Raw genomic sequence first — 19,920 nt, 5'->3', positions numbered from 1 at the left:
CGTGGCAGCGCGCTGATAGTTTCATGCAGGAAGCTTTATGTTGCCAGACTCTGACTGGTGCTATTAATTCCTTGTTCCTGTGAGTGCTGCACTTCTCAAACTGCCTTGAAAAGTAAAAGCTCTAGTTAACCTTTATGGCTTGCACTTTCATGACACTAACTATGAACAACCACATTTATTATTATCTGGATACACTCCATTTAATTTCCCTGGAAACTGTAAGCTCCATCTGCAGTAAAATAGCGACCATATTCTACCTGATAAAGAAGACGTACTGGCACTCACCTTTTTTTGTCCATCATAGTCAAGTGAAGCCTATTTGAATGCAATAAAGATCTCGACAGGAGCTTGCTGGTGACCCAGCTGCTCCAGCTTGGCTGAGCACTGTGGCAGGTTTTGTCCTGGCTCTGGTGGCAGGCTGACGGGATGGGAGGGGTCCTTCTCCCATGCGACAGGAGAGTCTCATGGCAGCTCTGTGGCCTGTCTTCTCAGGCAGCACTAACATGCAAAGGCTGGGAGTTGCAGGAATGAGTTGCCTCAGGTCACCATGAGGACAAGAGGCGGCACCTGTAGATAACTATGGAGAAATGGAAACTTGTGCCAAAAAGACTCCCTCGGGGGATTGGGGATGGTCCTAAACAGTGTCCTGCAAAGTACGCTATGAAAACGCTGCATAGGATCACAGTGCCCCGTACTTAAGGCAGGGTAGACCTCCCTGGGCGCACCAAAGGATAAAATCAAACTGTTGTGCTGTTGCCTGACAAACGTGCTCTTCCTCTGCTGAGTGGGGTGTCCTTGGCTCGTGCCCTGCCCGGCTGGATGGCCGGCAGCAGTATTCCCAGCTAGTCCTGGCACCTGCCTAGAGGAGTTTAGTTTCAAGGGAATTCCTGCTGGCAGTTGTGCTAGAGGCAATTGCAAGGGCCTGACATCCAACACTGTGGAAGCAGTTATTGAAAAAAAGCTGGATTTGATCAGGGAGGGAGAAGAAAAGGGCCTTGGGGGCAGAGCTAGGGTCCTGATCCTGGCTGGAGAATGGGAAGAAGCTTTGCTGGGTTGGCTCAGCTAATGACCTTTACCAGCATTGATTTGTACAGCAGCTGAGCCCAGGTCACAGCCAAACACTGCCGATGCTGGGGGGGGGCAATGTGCTTACCTCCGCATCCTGTGCTTCTTCCAGTGCGCAAACTGGCACCCAATGAATTCCCCCACAAGCTCTACGTACAGAACTACACCTCGGCAGTGCCGGGAACGTGCCTGACCATCCGGAAATGGCTTTTCACTACAGAAGAAGAAGTTCTTCTCAATGATAATGACCTTGCAGTCACCTACTTCTTCCACCAGGTAGGTGCCTGGGAGCTCCTTAGCGCTGATGGTTTGCTGGAGGTGAGCCAACACCTGCTGGTAGTCAAGTGCTCAGCTCCCAGAACTATTCTAAAAGCTGCTCTCTGTTGGCATACTGGCACACAGAGTGTGAACCTGAGGGACAGTCCTGCTTAGATAACTTCAAGGAACAGAAACCCATGTCTGGGTGTCTTGGTGAACTTGTGTGAACATGTGGTGAAGTCCTGACTAGATGGGGAGGCAGGACTCCTGGGTTCTGCTGCTCTTGTTCCTGGTAGTTGCCTTCCCAGAGCAAACTAAAAGGAACCTGGGAGGTTGGACTCCTTGGGTAGGACTCATTTTCCTCAGCTCTGTATATTGTCAGTGAAGATGTCTGTGACCAGCTGGGGTACAGACTTCTCCCTGTCAGCTATAAGGGCCGGGGACTTTTCTGCTTGTGATTTTATTTGACGCATTTTATGCCAATACTCTAGGATGAAGTGAGTCCGAGAAGAGCCATGTTCTCCCCATTGGCTGTATAAAGCCAGTCTAGGATGACCAGCTCAGAGGTAGATGTCTGCAAAGTTCAGTAAGATGAATCCTGCTCTGTGTCTGTCTTAACCACCAAAAATGCTGTCCCAGTGCCCTCTGATCTTGGGCCTGTACCAGCCTCTGGTACAAATTGAAATAAAAGCAGTACTTGTCAAGTATTTTGCTCTCCTAGACTGGCTCTTATTTTATTGGTTGGCAGTTTTAAAAGTTGCTTTGTGTGCGGGCAGGGGTTCTTGCTGGGCAGAGCCTGGGGTGTGCGGGTGAGGACCTAAAGGAAGGGATTGTGTACCTGCTCAGTCCTGCTGAGTAAAACACCTTTTCCTGCCAACACCGCTCTCCAGCAGCGCAGTGGGTAAAAGCCAGCACTGCTCTTTTGGAGATAGCTGTGCGCATGTGTCTGGAGTGGAAGGGTCGTACTGGCCTGTCCTAGCCTGTGTTTGTCTAAAGGCAAAAGCAGGACACCAAGGACCAGCATTTCCCGATCCATCCTCTTTTGTCGGGGGGCATTCTTCTGACTTCCTTCTAGAGAGTCAGGTCTCTGGAGCTTTAAGTTCCTCAAGGCCAGTAGAGGCTTGCAGCCGTGAGCATGGACAGGAGAGGTAGGAACCATCCCTCTGAACCTGGCCGTCCCTTTGCCTCTCCAGGTGCATTGGTCACTTTCTGTCCACCAGGGCTGTGAATTTGGGTGGCTCTTCAGAGCAGCCTCGGGGCCCAGCCAGGGAAGGCAGAGCATTGTGAAGAGGTCCTGTAGTCCTGACCTCCTAGGTTTCTTTTTTCTGTTTAGGCTGTTGATGATGTCAAGAAAGGCTACATCAAAGCAGAGGAGAAGTCCTACCAGTTACAGAAGCTGTGCGAGCAGAGAAAGATGGTCATGGTGAGTTTATCTTGCCTGTACTGTTTGCTTCCTCTGACAGGTGAATCGGAGTGCTGTGTCTGGAAAGGAGATGCATACAACTTTAAGAAAACACAGCTTTCCTTGGAAAGCAATAACAGGTGTGGGCCTAGCACGGGAGGGATTGGCAGGGCATGCAAACGCACAGGAATGCCAGGCCCGGGGTTGGGCCATGCCCAAGGGTTTGCCACTGCGTGAACCAAAAAAAAGTCCTTGTGCCTAGCGAGTTTGTATGAGGGGGCATGTCCTTGGCAAGATCACACATTGACTCAGGTCCAAACAAGGCAGCGATAAAACCTGTGTGCTGTTGCCAATGTTGAAAGATGAGGTGCTTAAAATGTGATGGAGCAATCCTTCACCTGCTGCCCTTTGGGGACAGGTGTTTCTTTCTTTCTAGTATTTGAGAAGTAAAGGCCTCTTTCTACCTCATATTGCTCCTCAAGATAGTGGTGTTGGACTAGCTGAGAGCGGGATGGGTTCTGGTCCAGCCATAAATCAAGTTGCCGCCCCCTCTGTGCCTTAGTTCCTTTTTTGTCTGGCAGAAATCTTTCGAAATTGCAAGTTCTGTGACAGACCTCGCTGTCTGTCTGGTCCGGGGATTTTCTGCCTCTTATCACTTTGCCCGGCAAACGCTCGGGGGTTTGGTTTGACTCGATGAGCCTGTCTGGTTTAGACATGGGGGAGTGAAGGGGGTGCCCAGAGCTGATCTGCCAGACACAAGCTTGGCTTGAAGATCAAACAGCGAAAGAATCTGACTTGTGAATAACTCACTGGGTTGCTTGGGGCTGCTGGTCCCAAATAAACGCAGGCTGCCCTTTCCCTGACTTTCTGCAGCCCAGGCTGCATTCTCATGGCCACCTTCCACTGGCTGCTCTCAAAGAACAGCTGCTTGAGAGCCCTTTCTGCATCCTGGCAAGGCCTCGCTCAAAACCCGTTTGACTGTTACAGGTCCCTGCTATGGAACTACCTTGGGGTGGACCCCAGAAGGGTTGCCTGAAATGCTAAGCCAAGAATTTGTGCTCTAATAACCTCTTAATTATTAACTAATGACAGGGATCAGTAAATAGACCCTTCCTCCTATGGATTAGCCCATGACCCTTTTGTTCCTGCTCATACTGGCTTTCTAACGATGAAAGAAAGATTTGAATCATTGAAAAGGCCTTGTCAGCATATCGTAGGTGCAGTAGGGCTCTAGCGTAGTGGGGGGGGGGTCAAGAACATGATGTTTGTTTCCCAAAGAGCACGTGAAGTCAAAGCACAATCTCCTCCCTCCGTCAGTGTTATTAAGGGTCCTGCCTGGAGCACAAGGCTCCAGGATTCAGCCCCTTCCTCTGGTCTGGACATGGTTACCTCAGTTAAAAAGTCACTTAAAATCTCATTGTAGTTCTGCTCCTCGTAAACCTCTCTTATGCAATGAGGGGTTGCAGTCCTGGAAATGCCAGAAGAACAGTGCTTTTGCTGAGACCGCTCACATCAGGCCTTCAGATAAGCAGCATCTCCCAGAAGCAAAAATGATGTAAAAACAACTCCTTTTGAACAAATGTAGAGGCCAAACTGTGTAGCCCTCCCTGGCCTGGGCACAGTGGTGCTTTTGCAAACCACCTGCAGGCTCTGAGGCACTGGGCCTTTGGGAAACTCCTGGCTTCTCCCACGCCCTGAGCTCTGACAACTCCCAGAGCTGGTTTTGCACTACATCACTTTCTCTTTCGGCTTCTCTGGTGTCCTCATAATGCTGCTTTGTCTGGATTCCTGGCACTGCTGGGAAATGATTTCGTTTACGTTTAAAAAGAAAGAAATAGTCAAAGTACCTCCGTAGACCTTTCCGCTAGTTAGTCCTTGGATGCAAATGCTATAAGAAACCCTGATCCTACAGCAACTTGACAGCCCTTTTTTTTTTTTTCTTTCTTTTTTTTTTAATCTAATTTTCAACCTGTAACTACAGAAGGTTCAGAGTTGTTTGAAAACCCAGGCTGACACTGTCCTTATTTCACCCTGTTGACAGTCTCCTCTCCCTCCTGAGGCCCCAGTGCCCTGGATCCTGCTTTGGGTTTGCTCCACACCCTCAGTAATGCTTGGGCACATTGTGTCTTTTTAAGCTCTGTCTGACTCCACGCATCCTTGAGAGATCATGTGGCCAGGTTAATTAAAAAAAAATAAAAAAGAATAAAAAAGCACAGCCCTGCTGACTATGGTTGTGCAGTCCTCCTTTCCGCTTGCTTGGAGGGGATCCAGCCTCCTTGAATTTGGGTGAAGTCAGGGGTTTCAGAGGGGGTTGTTAGCACTAGGGTGTTGCGACAGTTGGAGGTTGGCGGGGGAGAGGAGCAGGAGGATGTAGGGGTCTTCTTCCCTTCGTTCAAACAAGCAAACACATATGTTCTCCCTGCAGTATTTAAACATGCTGCGAACATGCGAGGGTTACAACGAGATCATCTTCCCCCATTGCTCCTGTGACTCCCGGCGGAAGGGCCATGTGATCACAGCTATCAGCATTAAGCACTTTAAACTGCACGCCTGCACAGAGGAGGGCCAGCTGGAGGTAAGGGCCACTCACCAGGCCAGGTTTCTGCCACACCGTTTCTGCCACGCCATCCTGGGGAGCTGAGCTCAGCCCCTGGCTTCCACCTCAGCTTTGCTGTAGGAAGTGAGAGAGCACCAACTCCTTGTCCCTGAAGCGCTGGGACTCATGCCTGCTGCTGAGAGGTCTCCAAAGACTTTTTGGCGCTGCTTGGTAGTGCAGGGGTTTATCTGGCTGCTTTGTTGGTGTTAGCGTGGCCTCCAGCATTTCCACTGCTGCTTCCTCAGCTCAGACCTGTCTCTGCAGTGAGACTGTCTGAAGCGTCCCGATTCCTCCTTCACGTGACTTTGCTTTTGCCATCTTCCATTCCTGATCTGCCTTAAACCTCCTCTTCCTTGGAGACTGCTGGCCCTGGACTCTGACCTGGGCTTTGATGTTTCTTTAGAACCAGGTAATAGCATTCGAATGGGATGAAATGCAGCGGTGGGACACGGATGAAGAGGGAATGGCATTCTGTTTTGAATATGCGCGAGGAGAGAAGAAACCTCGATGGGTTAAAATCTTCACCCCGTATGTAAGTGCCCCTGTTATCTGCATTTTCACTAAAGAGAGGCTATAGCCTGCTTATTTTCCTTTTAGAGACTGGAGTTAAGTGTCCCATTCTCCAGTTCCAAGTCCGAGAGGAGATTAAGAGGTAGGTGGCCACCAGGGGGAGCCAGCAGTACGGGAAGCCTTGTCTGGCTCCAACAGCAGCGTAGGCAGGGCTACCAGCACCAGACTCCCATCCGGCTGGAGGCAGAGACAGTTGTCTGGAACTGCTTGCTGCTGTTGTTTTAAGAGATGGCTGCTTTCTCTTTGCAGTTCAACTACATGCACGAGTGCTTCGAACGGGTTTTCTGCGAGCTCAAGTGGAGGAAGGAGGTAAGAACCCGTAACTGCAGGGAAACGGCTTCACCTTTTACAGTCAGCTTTTTACTGACAAGTGTTCCTGCTTAGCCTTAACAGTGGCTTGCTGCTCAGACAGGAAAACTGGTATGGGGAGTATTGTTGAACACTTAGAGCAGTGATACTGGGTCTCCTGGGAGCGCAGTGCGTTAGACCAGCTGGTTGTCAAAGGTCTGGGCTCTGTCTGTAGGTGGAGTGTTTCATGTTGCAGTTAAAGCAAGGAGCTCCCGAGCTTGGACTGTTGCTCCCGTTGCTGGGAGAGCCTTGTGCAGGTGTGACTGACCAGGGTAACTAGTTTCCAGGCTGTGTGACTGCAGCCAGTCGCTCCCTGGTGTCTTCTGTTGAATGCAGATGGCAAAATGTCTGTCTTCCAGAAGGATTATGCGGGTTGCTGAATTATTCAGAAAGGGCTGTGAGAGCCTCCAGCAAAAAGCTTCTGAGAAGTGCAGAGAGGGTTTTAGTTTTTCTCTGAATCCCAGCCTGAGATGCCTGCTCAGTCCTCTGCTGTCAAAGCTGTTGAGAGAGGCGTTGCCCCATTTAGACCTGGCTCTGGGTGTGCTGGGCTCCTGCCCTGGATGGGGAGACATAAGCAAGCCAGTCAACCTGTGTGCTTCATCCCCCGCTGCTGTGCTTCATCTGGGTTCTCTCCTCCCACTTGAGGGAGACATTTTATCACCTTGTGTCCATCTGCCAGCCTCTCCGTGTTGTCCCATTGCATTGCCCCACATCTGTCATCCCAAGGGACTGCTCCCCTCTGCTTAGCTCACGTGGAGGAGGCAGAAGAGAGTTGGCAAAGCAGCGTGCGGGGTTTGCTTAGCCAGCCCTGGGGTGCTCTGGCCTGACGTTAGCCATGTGTGTGGCTACTGAATTACAGTGCCATGTTAGGAACAAGTTACCCCTGACTCTCTGCTGCCCCGAGATGTTGCCCTCCCTTGAGGGATGAGATACGCAGCTGTTGGAGTTTGGATCCTCTCTCGTTGCCCTTGATCTGGTCAGTGCCAATGGCATCGGTACTCCTGTTTCTGCTGATGGCTTGTTTCTGCCAGCCGTTGGATTTGGGTACCTAAACTAGAGAGTAAATGCAGCAAGTCTGAAATAGTGATCCAGGACAATCTGCCCTGGAGCTGCCTGATCTTGGAGGCTCCTAAGTGGAAATGATGCCTCCCTTTTTCTTTATCTGAAAGTTTCCTACCTGCTATGCCTTGGCCTGGGGCAGGGGTGTTGATGCTCATCCCCCGCCCAGCTGGGATCTGGGTTGGCACTGTGCTGGGGTGCAGGAGGTATGTCCAAGGTATGCAGACAGCATAGGTTTAGGTGCGAAGCGCAGCAACCATATTCACTGGAGGATATAGCAGTGGGATGGAGGAATACAAACCCAGAGTTTTCCAGGAAAAAAAAATAATAATAATAATAAACAGATTCTTGGCCTGCCTTAACTTGAGGGGTTGAAGTTGAACCTCCTGCAGGTGACTGGACCACGAGGCTGCAGGTAGGGATGAGCAAACCTCCTGGTGCTGTGCTATGCTCCGGAGTCTGTGGAGTCCCAGGAGCAGTCCTCTTTTCTGGTGACTCTGGATGATCGCAGGAGCAGTGGTCAGGGGTCCCTCCAGAGTCAGGACCTCCTTTGTCCTGGCCCTGAGGCTTGCAGAAGGAAGGCAGAGAGGCTCGATAGTGTGTGGTTCACAGTTTGGCTTTGTAAAGCACTGAAAGCTCCCTGTGCACCATGTATGGAGCTGAGGAACTTGGCTCCGAAGTTCGTGTCCCTGCTGGGCATAACATCTCTGTCCTGTGTAGGAACAAAGTCTTTTCCTGGGTCTCATTTTGGATTGTGAAGCAGAAGCTGCTCAAGTGGGTTGCCTGGCTAATTCTCTGAATGCCAGCTCCCCGTATCCGCAGTGGATATTGCTGGACAGACAGGCAGGCTGGGATGCACAGCTCTTCCCGGGTTTGGGTGCGTGCTGGGGAAGAACAGCGGCAGCCTGGAGCTCTGTGCAGCTCGGGGCTCCACGCGCCAAACCACAGAGCTGTCGCCAGTTGCGTGGTGAGGGGGGAGACACCGGTCTGCATACCTGACTGTCCAGCACTGTCCTTTTCAGCCTGTTACTCGGCAGTACGAATCTGCTGAGGCCTTGTTAACGCTGTTGCTTTACGGGCCGTCTGTGAGCTCCTCCTGCCCTGGAGTCAGAACGGTGTTAGCTGTGCACTTCTGCATGGGCAGTTGTCATTCGTGGGGCCTTATCCTGACAGTGTGATTTGGTGATGGATTAGGAGATGGGTTGGTTTATGTAGTGCAAGACAGACCCCCCTGAGGTCTGCAGAGCACCCTGCATCCTGACTTGATGCTCCCCCGGCCGCTCTAACAGCAGCTGTTCAGTCTCCTCCCATCCCCCCCTGGGCTCTGCTTTTTATTTATATCCTTTTTTTTTATTTTTTTTTTCCCTTGTAAAGGTGGAGGAGGAAGCAACAGACAAGGATAACAAGAACTGCAGTAAAGACAATATGTGCAGCAAGGTAATTGGGCTGAAAACAAACAGCATCTGTGCTCTCTGAGCCAGCCTGGCTGCTGCGCTGCGGATGTAGTGTCTCTCCTGCTTCTCTGCTCCAGTTCCTGTTAGTGTAGAACAGTGTCCTTTAATAGTGGCTTCTCCTTCTTGAAGGGAACCCGCAAAATAAAATATCCTACTGCTGCTTTTGATGGGATGAGAGAGGGCTTTGCACTTAAAGCCCTCTCTCCTGACACTAGAAATATTTGGTCCTGACTTGCCTGTCTCCTGGACTCTGCCAATGTTTGGATGACCCGGAATATGATGCTACAACTGATGGTTAAGATCTGAGCTGCGGCTCCCTTCGCCTCCCCCTGTGAGAGGGCAAGGGTGCACAGCTGTAAAGGGGACAAATGCTTTGGCTCTGCACTTCCTTTAAAGGACCAAAGACTTAATCCTGGAAGCTGCAGACTAGTGGTGTGTGGTGTTTCTGTTTTGTTTTTCTGCAGTGGTGGAGCAAAGACCTTTAGGGATTGACAAATGCCGTTCTCAGCGCTGCTATAATAGTGGGGAGCAAAAACACTTGTGTTATAGCACTTCATAAATGCGCCTCTCTCCTCATGCTGCTCTCTGCCCGTCCATTTTTGCATTAAATCTGGACAGGTTTCAAAGCTAAAAATTTCAAGTTGCTTCAAGATGCACCATGAAACATCCATGAATGTCATCTGCCTGTCTCTAGGACATTCTCTTGTAGGCTTTTACGCCAGCACCTATGCTGTAGCATACACATGGACGTGACCTGCAGAGAGTCATCTAATGCTCTAATGCACTAATGTAGTGTTGTATGCCAAGAGCTGTAATCTCTGCAGATGCCTCTCTGCGAGTCAAAGGCTTGTAGCTTTCACTGCGGGGATTCAAAACCGCTGTTCTGTGACTGCGTGCCCATTGCTTTGCTGTTCTCCCACTTCAAATTTTAGTTCTTTGCTCAGGCCTCTGAAATAGCTGCAGGTTATTTAACTTGTGAGTAATAAAGCACAGTTGTGTTTAGCAAGGCAGAAGGTTGTTAACCCCAGTGGTGCTGGTAGGTGCTTCTCCTGTCTAGGAATTATTGATTACGGTGTAGTCTCAGCTAGAAAGTGTTGGACAAAACAGGGTAAGAACCCCTTTTTGACTGAGCAAAAAGCTGCAGTAGACCGTGCAGGATGTGTCACCTGTCCAGAAAAGAGCAAACTGGGCTGTGCAGTGAAACATGGGGGGGTAGAGCCTCCCTTCCAGAGAAATACTTCCTCTGCCAAACAAATTCTGCACAATAATGCTCCCCAGGGTAACCCCTGTAGTTCCAAAACACTGAGTATGTGTTGCATGGGTTGCACCGGAGGTGGAATAGGCAACGCTTGCGTGCACACCTTCATACATGCTCCTGTGTTGTCCTGTCAAACTTAAAAGCAGATGTTGGACAATCCCTTCCCTACGAGGCCTGGAGACACCAAGAGGAGTTTGCTTGGAGATTGTGAACCAGGCCCTGGTCTTAGCACTGAGCTCAGGTGGCCTTTGAATGAGGCCTGTGGTGGGGAAAAGGCTGCAAGGAACAGCCTCTGCGATGGCAGTTACTTACCCCTATTCCGACGCTGGGGCGTGTGAGTGGCAGTTTGTGCCTCGCTCCAGCCGTAGCACGAATCAAACCACGTGGAGCAATCGGAGCCAACCGGCAGCCACTTCTGCGCCAGCCGGGTTCCCGCTGCAGCAGGAACCCACTGTGGCTTGGGCTGGGTTTGGTTCTGCTTCCTGCCGTGGCTGTTTCTCGATGGTTTGTCAAGGAACAACTAGAAACTTCTGCTGAGCATCGCATCTCCCCCGTGGCCCGTGACGTCTCTTCCTGGGGTCTTGAATTGAGGGGTGTTTCAATAATGGATTTGTAAATGGAAGCCAGGGGAATTGCTTTTCCTTCCTTCTTAAATTGGTTCTTCCTCAGTGCTAAACATCCCATTACTTCCCTGCCAGGGAAATAGATTTTTCTCCCATTCAATTTATATAAGTCTGCATGATTTTGCTTGGTGTAATGAGAGAGGCTCTCGGCTTTGGCTCCTGAGCTCGGGGTTGGTGTCTTCCCCAGAGTGCGTTTTGCACATCACTGCCGCAGCTCGCACCACCCCAAAATTCAGCAGTCGCTGTTGTGGCTTCCTTCTCCCTTCAGGGCATGGTGCGTCCCCGAGCTGCTGGCAAGCTGTTCCCACCGATCCCGGCAAGAGCACTAGGGGAGGAAGGTTAATTCCAGATCAAGAGCATTTCTGACCAGTCACTTAGTAATTTTCTCTCCCAAGTGTAAAATAAAAAGATTGATGGAACTTGGCAGATACTTTACAGATATATTTAGTGCTCTGTAAACTGCTGACTTGCCTCCCAAACCGCAGATGCTGGCTGATAACGCTGGGTGTGCTCAGGAAGAGCAGCTCTGAAGCTGAGCTCATCTGTTAGTCCTGCTGAGAAATGAGACCCTGGCTCTTCGTGGCGTGCCGCTTGTCTGACTGTCGCAGTCCCCCTCTTCTCGTGCCAGGCGCCAAGGGGACGCGTTGGCTCCCGTTGTGTGCAGGGAAACCCCCTCCGAGGGCAGAGGCTGGCCAGAAAGATTGAGGTAGATGCAGTTCGTTGGTGATAAGGCTGGCTTGCTGCAGGTGACGGGCTCCGTTTGGGGACAGCGGGATGCCTTGAACGTGAGCAGTCCGAACCTCGTGGGTGAAGTTGAGGAATGGAGACCATGCTGTGGGGCAGAGCCGCAGGGGACTGGGAGAAAGAGGGGCCTCCGGGTTTGCTGCTGAAGACAGCGTTTTGGATTTAGCAGCTGGCTGTTGCTCCAACCTCAGCTTTTTGCCGCAGCTAGCACGGAAAGGAGCGTGCGGGTGAAGCTGGTGGTGTGAAGCTATGCTGCTCCATGCGTGCCTTCCGCTTTGCCTCAAAATAGCCTCTCAAGGCAAGAGGTTTTAGTGGTTTTCCCAGAGGAGCCCCGGGTTTCTACCTCAAGGAAGATTGGTTCGATTAATGCCTCCCATGGTGCCCTGAGCGTAATCCCTGCGTAAATCACGGGTCAAGGCCTGCTCTGCTTGGGGGCCTGGCTGGTGGGGTGTGGGTTGACCTCTCCCCATGCTGATGCTACCGGTGGTCAAGCTGCCGCAGGCTGGGTGCAGGGGAAAAGCTCCGTCCTCCTTTCGCGACAACAGAGCTGCTCGGCTTGGGTTAGCTCTTATGAAAATGGAGAAAGTCTTGCAATGGTAATTTGGGTTATTTGCAGCCTCTGGCCCCTTTTTTTAGGGGGCCCTTTTTTTTGCGGTGCCAGGAGAGAACTGGGCTTCCTGGGAGGGGATCCGTCCGATTCCCAGGGTTGCTCCTGGCCTCTTTCCTGCCCTGCTTTAATCTCCTGCTTGAGCTGCAGCCTTCAGGCTGAGCCAGTTTCCTGCAGGGCATTATCTGCCTTCTCATCTGGCTGTCACTGCCCTGCGCGCGTGGGAGGATTCATTAGTGCTGGAGAAGGAGCACGGATGGGTCAGATCGAGGGCTCTCTAGCAAGCTCCGTGCTCCTCCAGAGCAGCAGCCCCAGACGCTGGGAACGCAGGAGCCCCGTGCGCTGCGTCTGAACCCGCAGCTCATCCTTTTCCCCGTGCTGTCCTGAGCTTGGACACCCCTTCCCCCCCACCCCCCCGGCATGTTGCCTTCTCCACAGCGCCATGTTCAAGGCAAAAATCTGCAATCTCTTACTCCTCAAGCTGGAGCAGGGCAGGTGACTGGTGCTGACCTTGCCGTGGCGGCTGTGAATTGGGACCCACGGGTGGGCTGCGAGGGCTGATGAATGCCACAGCCGTGTCAGTTCCAGCCCAGTGGTGTCGGGTTTGCTGTGGCATCTGTCCTGGCTAGATGAAGTGATTGCTGGGAAGCTGGAGGAGGAGAGCACAGCCCCAAATGCTGCGTGGACCCTTATGTGACGCAGGGGAGCAGAGCAGGCTGCTTTATTTCATTGTGGGGCTGGTTGGTACCAAAACACTGAAGGTAACACCCAAAAAACCACGGGTGGATGGGAGCAGGGCTGACTGTGGATTTCTGCCTGGATGGTGGAGATGGAGCCCACCCCAAGGACGTGGGAGCACGCGGCTGTCATGCTCATGTGCGCCGGTGGGCCGTGCGGGATGCAGCAGGATGGTCCCTCACCTTCTGAGATCTCTGCCCAGTTGGTGCGGCTGGATCTGAGCTGAAAAAGCCCTGGCCCCCCAAAAAAAGAGGGCAGCAAGATCATCCCAGCTCAGCTTGACCTGGTGGATGGCTCTCCTGAGCCACCCTTTCGATGCGTGTTTTCTCGTGGCCTGCTCCGTACACAGGGCTGTGGCAAATCTCGGTCTCAAAACAGTCGTATAAATCCAGTCTCCTTTCCAACCTGCTTCTGTAGGACCTGGCTGTCCCTAGCTCTCCCCTAGCGTAGTCGGCCACAGGGAGCACAGAGCAAGCAGGGTTACGGCAGCGGGAAAGCTCGAGCCCAGGGTACGAGCCCTGGGGACGTGCGTCAGTCCCAGGAAGGCTGCTTGGCCCCGAACACCGCGTTGGGGTGAAATCCCAGAGAAGAGCGAGAGGCGATTTGGAGGACGCTGGCTGCCGCAGGGAGGCTGCAAGGCCGTTCCCGGAGAGGGCACGGATAGGACTGGAGTTTAGCTTGGCAGCAAAGTCAAAACCGGAAGCTCTTCCTGGGTGACGTCGTGCTTTTAATGTCCTTTTTCTTCTCTTTCAGAATATCTTTCAGATGGTCAGGTCACACCAGAGGGACGCGGCCACTTAGCCCCTCGTCACGGAAGAACGTAACCCTCCCCCCCCCCCCAAATTAACACTTAAAACTGTTATTGTATTAAAGCCCTTAAACTAAATATTATTAATAATAATACCATTTGTGAAGTTCATGTTTATGGAATTAAGCAAGTAGGCAAATGGCAGGCTCAGCAGAGAAAAGAAGGGAAAAGCAAAGTGTTCGATGACAATTGAAATCCACCCACGGGTGTTCTGTCTCTTCTTTCCTTTCCACTTGGGTCCTATTTTAGAGGATGGACTGTACTTATATTTTTTACAACTGGAAATAGAAATGTCATCCATTTGCACTGTTCAGACATATATATGTATGTATGTAAAAAAAAAAAAAAAAGCAAAAAAAAAAGCTATATATACAAATACCATGCACGTATATACATATATATATTTCTTTTAAAATTTCATATCAGTGGCAGTACCTTTTTTAAGCTTGCGTTTTTACACGCATCTGTCCTTCGAACCCATTGTGTTTTTTTAAGAACTAACTTTAGAGAAAAAAGAAAAAAGCAAAAAAAAAAAAAAAAAAAGCAACATTACAGGGAAATACCTCTCCTGGCAAAAGGACCTCTACACGTTTACAAGCTTCTGACTTTTTTTTTTCCCTCTGGATTCCTTGGAGGTTTTTTGTGTTTTGGTTTGGTTTGGTGTTTTTTAACACGGACTTTTAAGTGAGCGTGGGGAACGTCCACCTCCAGAAGCGAGAGCGGGGTCAGCGCCAGGGGAGCACAGCTGGCTTGGGCAAGGCTGGATCTTGGGGATTGCAGGATCCGAACCCTACGGACATTAGCGCTCTGGGGCTGAACACGTGCCCTGGGTCTCAGGGTTGGACCTGAGGCATGTTGAAAGTTGGGAAAGACCGTCCTGATCTCTTCTGCGCTTTGCTACCAGGAGTGAAATTCTGGGCCAAAAAGCCCAGCGGGCCTGGCCTGGTTCTGGCCCATGTATTTTGGCTCCTGACCCCTTGGTGGGGTTTCCACCCCGTGAGGGTCTCGCTCTGCCGAAGAGCCGCTCCACGAGGGGGGAAGCCCTTTAACCCTCTGTTGCTTTGAGGGTTTGAACTGCTCTGGCAGCCGGCGCTGGGCAGGGTGACAGTGACGTGCGCGCTCTGGCTTTTCGAGTGCCTTTTAAAGCTCGGAGGCAATAGGGCTGGATCCTGGCGTTAGACCGGGCTGCCGTGAGTTGCTGCTGCTCTTCCCCCCCCCTCCTGTCCCATCCTTCTGTGCCGCTTGGGAGAAGTGCTGGATGCAGCTTGCCAGGACCTGAGGGATTCGAGGTGGGTTTGCACAGTCCACGCAGCTCAGCACATCTGTCTCCCTTGCCTGGGGAAGGGTCGCTGTCTGCTCGTGTCCTGCCCCGCGTGGCTAGCAATAGCGGCCCGTTTGGACCCAGATAAAACAGAGCTAGGCCTGATGGTGGTGTGAGACCCCCCTGGGCTTTTTTGGTCACTCCAGGAGTCAGAAACAGCCGGTTTCAGCCAAGGTGGCAAGCAGTGTTGCCCCAAGAGAACCTGGGACTTTGCTGGCAAGGGGCTCAAGTGGCTGAGCAGTGCGAGCAAGAAGAAATGAGGCAGAAATCTAGTTTCCCTTCTCGTTAATGAGCTTTGGGGGGCTTTTCTCTAAGCCGAGGCCAGCGTTCGCTCCTCTCGGGTGCGGGTTCCGGCCTCGACGAGCCTGTACCTGCCGCAACCTGGCCGCCTGCGCCGCGGGCTTACACCTCACCAAAGCCCGGTGGGTAAGCTGCTGCGTAACCCTGTGCTTAAAAGCAAACGGTCGGCCCCGAATAGTGGCTTTAAACTGCACTGGGAGGACATTGAGCACTGGGATACACAGCGGGCTGGGACATTTCTCGCTAGAGCTGAGCATCAGCTGCCAGCACTATCGCCCAAGCGTCCGCAAATGCCTCGAGCAGGAGCCTGTGTAAAGCCTCTGCCATGTCTGCAAAGCCCTGCTGCGTTTTCCAGCTCGAACGTGGCTCTGGCAGTTGTGGTTGGTTGAGGAAAGCCCCTCCAAGCCATTTTTGAGGGCTTTGGGGCTCAGTACTTTTTAGCGGAGCTGAAGTCTAGGCTCAGCATTGCTCCCCCTTGCGTTGCTGCCTTTTGCGTGGTCCTTGCAAGGTATTTGCTTGTGATTTTTCCCCCTGTCCTGTGCCCTTTAGGCTTCACTTGCTCTCCCCTTGAATCACTACCCGGTCTCGTGGACGGGCATCTCTCGCACGTGATGTCGGAGCTGCGGAGAGCTCCGGCGAAGCCTGCGGCCGCGGCGTGCGTTTAAGCTGCTTGGATGCTGGGGGTGTTTGGGGGACCAGTTTCTCCTGACACTACAGGCTTGTACCTTTATAGATGCCCGAGGGAACCTGCAGTTTTGTGCAGTTTTTTTTAATGTTGAAGCCATGCTAATCCTGCCGCTTCCCCCGCCATGAGGAGCAAAACGGAAATGTGGAGTAGGGAACAGGCGGGTGCCGGCGGTGAACAGTCGGAGCTGTGCATGCGTGTACCTACTCCCGGTGCAGTTGGATGGGAGAGGGCGATGCCGAGTTGCAAGCGCTCAAACGTTTCCAAATGCACCTTTGCTTAGTGCAGTGTTTTCCCTCTTTGGCTTTGTGTTTTGGGAGGAGGGGTGTGATTTCAAGGCGTAGATGGGGTGCGAGTCCCTTTTACTGGTATGTCGGGAGAGGTTGAGAAAAGCTGTGCTGCCAGGACCGGTCTCCTTCGCCGTGGCGGTGCCGAGAGCCGGGCACACTCATTCGTGCGGTCCCTCTGATGAACCTTGCTATCCTTTTTTCTTTTTCTCGTCTCCCTTTCCCCAAGGAAATCTGACTCTTCCTGCAGCCAGGACACCCTCTGAGCTCTTGTCCCCTCATGTCGGGAAGGTGCTGGCGCGTCTTGCGCTCGGATCGGGACGGCGCCAGGGGCGGCTGAGGCTCGGTGCGGGCAGCGACTCCCGCAGCATCCGGTCTCTGTGTCCGGCGCCTCCGGAGACTCGGAGGAGCCGTGGGATGGGCCCAAGCTGCCAATAGGCACCGGTGCTGTGCAGGGCCCTGGTGTCCCTCACACTCCTTCCCCGGCAGGCGTTCAGCGTGTTCAACGCAAGTCAAGTTTAGCGGCCTGACCCGAGCCCTGGTTTCTCTCCAGGGTTGCTTGGGGAGCTTAAGGAATAAGGAAAAGGCGACTTAAAATCCCCAGGGGATGCTGTCCCATAAACGGCTCCTCGCCGCGGCTGAACCAGCTGCTGCGTCGCTTGGTTACTCCCCATCTCCCGGCCTTGGAGAGTTTTCAGCGTTAAATTCCCAGCTTGCGTTGAAGATCCTTCCGGCTCCTTTGCTGTATGGCAGGGCTTGCAGCCAGGCCTCGGAAGAGAGCAAAAGCAAGGGCCGTAAGCAGGGAATTTGCCCGTCGCTTAGCGTAATGGGATTTGTGCTCTGCCACCTCTCTCGCCTCCCCCGGGATGTTGTCCTTAGGAGCCCCGTAACATTTAAACAGCCCGCGGTGGGAGCGAGCGCCAGCGCGGCGGAGTCGGGGCTCGGGGCAGGAGCCAGTGCATCCTTTAAGGTTGCTTTGGTCCCAAACGCTGGATTTGTGTGCGCTTAAAATGCAAAAACAGGTCTGTTTTTCTTTAAAAAACCCTGCACAGCTGTAGATTTTGGTGGTTTTTCTGCCGTTCTCAACCCATCGGAAATCGCAAGGCTGGTCACAGCTCACGCAGGCTTTCAGTGCGTGCCGCGCCGGGGGGTTTCAGCGGTCTGATGCAAAGCAGATTTGTGTTTAGGTTTCAGATTTCTTTCTTTTTTTTTTCTTTTTTTTAACTTGAGAAAATAGAAATCGATGGCCTGTACCCGCTCCTTTAGGCCGAGCGCGAGTAAGTAGGTCAGGAAGCGCCACGGAGAGCTGCCGCCGCTGCCTTCAACCGCTGCCCAAATTCAGTGCTTTTGTTGGCCGTGGGGGAGCGGGGGCTGCGGTCCCACTCCCCCCCCCCCACTGCGGTGGTCAGCAGCCCCGGGGGAGGAGGAAGAGCCGCTCTTCAGCGTCGCGCTGGGGGTGTTTTGCCTGCAGGCTGAAGCTCTTGGCTTCCGCCAGCCCGGCGCCCTCCCAGCAGGGCCCTGCAGCGGTGGCTCATCCGTGCAACAAAAGCGCCAGTCCTCAGCAATAACTCACCCATCAGGCCTGGCTGTAGGTGCGAGGGAGGATCCCCGCGCCGGGGCAGTGGGGACGGGGTGATGACGACCTGCCTGCTGCCAAATTGACAAACCCCTGTGACCCCCTTTTTTTTTTTTGGTTTATTTTGAGCCTGTAAGATTCCCCCCCGCCCCGATTTCAATGCCATGCACATCCTGTTTAATTTATTTGAGAGAACTCTAATTGTATTTTCACTGCAGTATCTCGTATTTTTTATTTGTGATTCAGAAATGTGAAGAAAATGGGGGCGAAAAAGGAAAAAAAAACACACAAAAAAAGCCCCCTCCTCCCTCCCCTGAACTGCTAACAGTGTTTCATTCCTTGTTCTCTAGAGCTAACCACTCAGATTGTTTGGTAAAGTCACTTAGTGTAATTAATTGTAACATATTCTTTTAAATAAATTGATTTATTGATGAAACTACTCGTACAACGTTGGTGCCTTCTTCCTTTGCTTCTGTCGGGTGTGGGCGACCCTACCTGGTAGCTGCTGCCCCAGGGAGCCGGGCCGCAGCCCCTGCCCCAGGGCTGGGTGCCCCTCGGACGCCTGGGCCCCTCTTGCCCACCCCCTGTGGGTGCTTGGGTGCCTGCGAGAGCCCCCGGCTGTGCTCCGCAGGTACCGCTGTGCCCCTCGCCCTGGGGCTGGGCAGGGTGTCATGAGCTGTGTGCTCCGGTTGTAGGTGCTTTAGTGGCTCTTTTAGTCTTTTTTTTTTTTTAACTTCTTTTATTTAGACAGAAAAAAAAGGAGGAAAAAAAAAAAAGAGAAAAAAATTAAATTATCCAAAGTAACCGCAATAAATAGCAAATAAGTTAAGCGTTGGTGTCTGAACCGCAGACGTCAACTCCCGGGGGTCTGTGTCGTTCCCCCCCCACCCCCCGCCCTGCACTACCGGCCCCGCTCCCCCCACCCTGTCCCACCCTCTAAACCAAATGAGCAGGTAACAAACCCCCCAAAAGCGGGGGAAAAGAGAGAGAGAAGAAAAGAGAAACGGCCGGGCGCCTCCGCACTGCAGTCACGTTGCAACGAAATTATTTACAGCAGGGAGCAACGCGGTGTAAACGTGGGGCCCAATGGTGCCTGGCCCCCGCGCAGGGCATCTGTGCAGCGCCAGGCGCATCCCGATTTCAGCCGCTCCGTGTCTGCGCAGCTCTGGGCACGTTCCGATTTTGGCTGCTCTGTGTCTGTACAGCGCCTGGTGCATCCCCATCTTGGCTGTGCCAGGTGTGCAACTCCTGGCAAATCCCGATTTCGGCTGCTCCGTGTCTGCACGGCACCGAGCGCATCCCAATTTCAGTTGTTCCGCGTCTGTACGGCGCCTGGTGCATCCTAACCTTGGCCGTGCCAGGCGTGCAGCTCTTGGCGTATCCCAGTTTTGGCTGCTCTGTGTCCGGACAGCTCTGGGCACATCCTGATTTTGGCTGCTCCGTGTCTGTACGGTGCCTGGTGCACCCCAATCTTGGCTGGGTCATGCAGCTCCTGGCAGTTCCCTATTTTGGCTGCTCCATGTCTGTACAGCGCTGGGCATGTGCCGATTTTGGCAGCTCCGTGTCTGTACAGTGCCTGGTGCATCCCAATCTTGGCCGTGCTGTGCTGTGCAGTGCCTGGCGCAGGCCGATTTCGGCTGCTCCGTGTCCGTACAGCGCCGGGCGCATCCCAATCTTGATCGGGCCGTGCAGCTCTGGGCCGATCCCAGTTTTGGCTGCTCCACGTCTGTACAGCTCCGGGCGCATCCCAATTTTGGCCACTCCAAGTCCGTACAGTGCCCAGCGTTTCCCGCTTTTGGCCGCTCCGTGCCCGTGCGTGGCCGGGCGTGTGCCGGTGGGGGCCGCGTGTGCAGCGCCAGGCGCGTCCCCATCCGGGCCAGGCCGCGCGCGCAGCACCCGCTGCCCATGGCGGCGAGGGGGAAACTGAGGCATGTTGGGGCTGGGGGGGTGGGGGGCAAAATCCCGAGGGGGGGGGCAAAGCGGGGTGGCAGTGTGTGACAGGGAGGGGGGACCTGCTGCGCCCTGGCGTGGCCACCCAAGGGACCCCGGGGGGGGGGGTGGCCATGCCCAGGTCCCCCCGTCTGGGCAGGGCCCCCCCCCCCCCTCCCCGGACTTGGAGCTGGTTTTGGTCCTGTTTGGTGAGAAAAAAGCTCCAAGGAGGGTCTCCCCCCCCGGGGGAGGGCAGGGTCCTGGGGGGGGGCACGGGGGGGGGGGTAGTTGC

At 53.2% G+C, this 19,920-nt stretch overlaps 1 protein-coding gene across 3 annotated transcripts in view; it reads left to right on the top strand.

Moving 5' to 3' along the window:
• The window catches only part of SNX27 (sorting nexin 27), a 42,056-nt gene extending 23,921 nt beyond the window's left edge, over positions 1-18,135 (top strand). Inside the window, exons 7-13 of one of the 3 annotated variants that reach the window (XM_067313583.1) lie at positions 1,178-1,341; positions 2,657-2,746; positions 5,151-5,300; positions 5,725-5,853; positions 6,141-6,200; positions 8,673-8,735; positions 13,476-18,135. In XM_067313583.1, coding sequence (XP_067169684.1) covers positions 1,178-1,341; positions 2,657-2,746; positions 5,151-5,300; positions 5,725-5,853; positions 6,141-6,200; positions 8,673-8,735; positions 13,476-13,523 — 704 coding nt within the window. In that variant the 3' untranslated portion in view covers positions 13,524-18,135. The other 2 variants (XM_067313584.1, XM_067313585.1) reach the window with 2 other exon arrangements.
• The last annotated feature ends 1,785 nt before the right edge of the window (positions 18,136-19,920 follow it).

The sequence above is a fragment of the Apteryx mantelli genome, chromosome 31, assembly GCF_036417845.1.
Source record: "Apteryx mantelli isolate bAptMan1 chromosome 31, bAptMan1.hap1, whole genome shotgun sequence".
NCBI lineage: Eukaryota > Metazoa > Chordata > Aves > Apterygiformes > Apterygidae > Apteryx > Apteryx mantelli.
This window is presented reverse-complemented; position numbering and strand designations above follow the sequence as displayed.